The sequence below is a fragment of the Salmo salar genome, chromosome 18, assembly GCF_965601325.2.
Source record: "Salmo salar chromosome 18, fSalSal1, whole genome shotgun sequence".
Classification (NCBI taxonomy): domain Eukaryota; kingdom Metazoa; phylum Chordata; class Actinopteri; order Salmoniformes; family Salmonidae; genus Salmo; species Salmo salar.
This window is the reverse complement of record NC_138308.1, coordinates 101,811,161-101,816,160: the sequence shown is the minus strand read 5'-3', so window position 1 is coordinate 101,816,160 and position 5,000 is coordinate 101,811,161. Positions and strand designations below refer to the sequence as shown.

Genomic DNA, 5,000 nt, shown 5'->3' with positions numbered 1-5,000 from the left:
ACTACAACTATGGTCAGATACCAGGAAGTAACTACCTTCTAAAACTACAACTATGGTCAGATACCAGGAAGTAACTACCTTCTAAAACTACAACTATGGTCAGATACCAGGAAGTAACTACCTTCTAAAACTACAACTATGGTCAGATACCAGGAAGTAACTACCTTCTAAAACTACAACTATGGTCAGATACCAGGAAGTAACTACCTTCTAAAACTACAACTATGGTCAGATACCAGGAAGTAACTACCTTCTAAAACTACAACTATGGTCAGATACCAGGAAGTAACCACCTTCTAAAACTACAACTATGGTCAGATACCAGGAAGTAACTACCTTCTAAAACTACAACTATGGTCAGATACCAGGAAGTAACTACCTTCTAAAACTACAACTATGGTCAGATCCCAGGAAGTAACTACCTTCTAAAACTACAACTATGGTCAGATACCAGGAAGTAACTACCTTCTAAAACTACAACTATGGTCAGATACCAGGAAGTAACTACCTTCTAAAACTACAACTATGGTCAGATACCAGGAAGTAACTACCTTCTAAAACTACAACTATGGTCAGATACCAGGAAGTAACTACCTTCTAAAACTACAACTATGGTCAGATACCAGGAAGTAACTACCTTCTAAAACTACAACTATGGTCAGATACCAGGAAGTAACTACCTTCTAAAACTACAACTATGGTCAGATACCAGGAAGTAACTACGTTATAAAACTACAACTATGGTCAATAACCTGTTCCTGAGTAATACACTTTAACAATAACCTGTTCCTGAGTAATACACTTTAACAATAACCTGTTCCTGAGTAATACACTTTAACAATAACCTGTTCCTGAGTAATACACTTTAACAATAACCTGTTCCTGAGTAATACACTTTAACAATAACCTGTTCCTGAGTAATACACTTTAACAATAACCTGTTCCTGAGTAATACACTTTAACAATAACCTGTTCCTGAGTAATACACTTTAACAATAACCTGTTCCTGAGTAATACACTTTAACCTGTTCCTGAGTAATACACTTTAACAATAACCTGTTCCTGAGTAATACACTTTAACCTGTTCCTGAGTAATACACTTTAACAATAACCTGTTCCTGAGTAATACACTTTAACAATAACCTGTTCCTGAGTAATACACTTTAACAATAACCTGTTCCTGAGTAATACACTTTAACAATAACCTGTTCCTGAGTAATACACTTTTATTAGCATGTTGATACATAATACTTCAGTAATTGCATTTTAATTGCATAGCAATGAGATGAGAGTTTTTGTAACTACTGTACACAAGAGGAATAGTGACTTCCTTATTCCACTTCTGTAATAACTCCCTTATTATGCCATGAAGACATTTCCAAAGTCCTATGTATCAACAATGTTGCTATGGTAATAATGAACTGATTAGACATGTAAAGGAAAGAGCAGCTGTTCTTAATGTTTTGTTTACTCAGTGTATATTTACACTAATTCAACTGTTTTATTTTTCCATGAAATAAATATATATTTGTTTTGAAATAACTTGCATACCTTCAAAATACTTAAAAAAAAAAAAAAATGATTGATTCGTTTTTCTGAAACCTGTATTCGATATCAAAGAAACGAGTCGCCTTTTAGTGTGAACTCTATTAGATTACTTGAATATTTGAAAAGTTGGTCATTTTCAAATAAACCCCAAACTACAACCCGTCCAGGTGTGGCGTGTACCTGGTAATCCAATCCCTTGTTGTTGAGCGCTACGTTGATGGTGAAGGTGGAGGAGTCATGATGCGGACGGAGAGATGGCTGTTCGTCTGGACGATACCGGACCACAAAGTTCATCACCGCCTGGGCCTGGGGGGGGGGGGGGGTTAAAGGTCGTCATTTATACAAGGACCTGTACATAGCCAAACATTATAGTCTCAGAGGAAGCTGGTTTAATGTTGGTATCCTGTCCGTCCTTGCCATGTACATGCTGGTGAAGTCAGCTGCGGTGGAATGCAGAGAGCCTCTGACCAAGTCTGGTGTGGGACGACCTATCAGAGCCTTCATGGACAACCTGACTGGGACGACAACCTATCAGAGCCTTCCTGGACAACCTAACTGGGACGACAACCTATCAGAGCCTTCATGGACAACCTGACTGGTACGACAACCTATCAGAGCCCTCATGGACAACCTGACTGGGACGACAACCTATCAGAGCCTTCATGGACAACCGGACTGGGACGACAACCTATCAGAGCCTTCATGGACAACCTGACTGGGACGACAACCTATCAGAGCCCTCATGGACAACCGGACTGGGACGACAACCTATCAGAGCCTTCATGGACAACCTGACTGGTACGACAACCTATCAGAGCCTTCATGGACAACCTGACTGGGACGACAACCTATCAGAGCCCTCATGGACAACCTGACTGGGACGACAACCTATCAGAGCCCTCATGGACAACCGGACTGGGACGACAACCTATCAGAGCCCTCATGGACAACCGGACTGGGACGACAACCTATCAGAGCCTTCATGGACAACCTGACTGGTACGACAACCTATTAGAGCCTTCATGGACAACCTGACTGGTACGACAACCTATCAGAGCCCTCATGGACAACCGGACTGGGACGACAACCTATCAGAGCCTTCATGGACAACCTGACTGGTACGACAACCTATCAGAGCCTTCATGGATAACCTGACTGGGACGACAACCTATCAGAGCCTTCATGGACAACCTGACTGGTACGACAACCTATCAGAGCCCTCATGGACAACCGGACTGGGACGACAACCTATCAGAGCCTTCATGGACAACCTGACTGGGACGACAACCTATCAGAGCCTTCATGGACAACCTGACTGGGACGACAACCTATCAGAGCCCTCATGGACAACCTGACTGGGACGACAACCTATCAGAGCCTTCATGGACAACCTGACTGGGACGACAACCTATCAGAGCCTTCATGGACAACATCCGTCCCAGGAAGTAGGTGGATTTTGAAGGGGTTGGAGAAGCCACCTGGGCACGGATGAGCTTCAAGCCAGCGAAGTCTAGCTTCCTGGTGCTGAAGACAGTGGACAAGTTCCACTTCCGCCATTCGAGAGACACAGATCCCATCGTTCACAGAGAAACCGGTGGAGAGTCTGTTTGAGAGCAGCCGACCGACCAAGAGCTGGTAGTGTGATTGGCTGCAGTGGACAAGTCAGGTTTACCTGGCAAAGTTCGTAGGCCTGGATATACCAACATGGTGTCTTCCCACAGATTCTCTGGATCCTCCTTGTCTACGAGGCCCTGATCTCTACAGTCCAGAGAAGGGTTAACAGCTACCTCAGCAAATGGCTGGGAATCAAAGCCTCAGCAGCATCTCCATGTCCTGTGAGAAGAACAGACTGAAGCTACCCACCAGCAGCCTGAATGAGGAATTCATGGTGAGCCGTACAGGGAGGTGCTGCGACACTAGGAGACAAGGGGACCCGGAAGTCTCCTAGGCCGGGATAGAGGTGAGGACAGGAAGCCCAAGGGAAAGACCGGCGGAAGCTGCTGCAGGAGGAAGTGCAAGCAGCAGTCGAAGGGGGAGCGAGCCGGCAGGATGGTCGGAACGAGGCAACAAGGAGCCTGGACAAGACGGGAGCAAGCGGTGGAGCGTAAGGTCATATGGACCCGAGCTTTGGAAAGCCTCAGCGCAGACATTTTTTTGATCCAGGTAGTCTACAATGTTCTACCAAGCCCATCTAACCTGTTCTGCAGGTCGATTCACCATCGTACCCTCTGTTAGCTGAAGAGATAACCCTGGAGCCAGGTGAGAGTCGATACCGCTGGTGCCACGACCAGGTAACTAAAGCCATCGTGGATACCATCTGCAGTGGAAACAGCAAATCAAAGCGGGCCGTCGCATTTGTCAGAGCCAGGGGGAAGCCAACACCGCCTACCAGAACCTCCACAAGTCTTCTCACAACAGCTGAAGACTGGGAGCTGAGCACATTGAGGAGACCAATGAAAGAAAGAGGACAAAGAACGAGGACTTGATGGAGCAGGAGAGCAAGGTCATTACTGATGATATGTCTAAAAAAACAAGTCCTCTTTACTGTAATGTGATTTGTGGATTCAGATAAAGTATTTAACGTGTGTGTGTGTGTCTGTGATTGTGTGTACCTTGGGGTAGTACCCTGGGTAGAGTTTCTCAGTAACAGGGCTGATGTATTCTTTCAGAAACTTGAGCCACTCCTTCTCAAAGCCAATCTGGTTCATGTGAATGTCCACAGTAGGGACGTTCTCATAGCCCCCTGCAAGACGCTCGTCCTGGAAAACACAGAAGAGACATGTTGAGCAAAGAGACAGAGTCGTCACAGACACTCTCTCTCCCTCTCATAGGTCATCCTCCTCCTCCTCCTCCTCTCTCCCTCTCATAGGTCATCCTCCTCCTCCTCCTCTCTCCCTCTCATAGGTCATCCTCCTCCTCCTCCTCTCTCCCTCTCATAGGTCATCCTCCTCCTCCTCCTCTCTCCCTCTCATAGGTCATCCTCCTCCTCCTCCTCTCTCCCTCTCATAGGTCATCCTCCTCCCTCTCTCTCTCTCTCCTCCTCCTCCTCTTCTTCTTCCTCTCTCCCTCTCATAGGTCATCCTCCTCCCCCTCTCTCTCTCCTCCTCTCTCCCTCTCATAGGTCATTCTCTCTCTCTCTACCTCTCATAGGTCATCCTCCTCCTCCTCCTCTCTCTCTCCTCCTCCTCCTCTTCCTCCTCTCTCCCTCTCATAGGTCATTCTCTCTCTCTCCCTCTCATAGGTCATCCTCCTCTCTCCCTCTCATAGGTCATCCTCCTCCCCCTCTCTCTCTCCTCCTCTACTTCTTCCTCTCTCCCTCTCATAGGTCATCCTCCTCCCCCTCTCTCTCTCCTCCTCCTCCTCCTCTCTCCCTCTCATAGGTCATCCTCCTCCTCCTCTCTCCCTCTCATAGGTCATCCTCCTCCTCCTCTCTCCCTCTCATAGGTCATCCT

The 5,000-nt window shown here is 46.5% G+C and overlaps 1 protein-coding gene across 1 annotated transcript in view; it reads right to left on the bottom strand.

Annotated features, from left to right (window-relative positions):
• plod3 (procollagen-lysine, 2-oxoglutarate 5-dioxygenase 3) overlaps nucleotides 1–5,000 on the bottom strand; it is a 59,453-nt gene that overhangs the window by 3,680 nt on the left and 50,773 nt on the right. The window contains exons 16-17 of the mRNA XM_045701714.2: nucleotides 4,161–4,307; nucleotides 1,729–1,854 (exon numbers count right to left, since the gene is read on the bottom strand). Of these exons, the coding sequence (XP_045557670.1) occupies nucleotides 1,729–1,854; nucleotides 4,161–4,307 (273 nt within the window). The remainder of the gene's footprint in view (nucleotides 1–1,728; nucleotides 1,855–4,160; nucleotides 4,308–5,000) is intronic.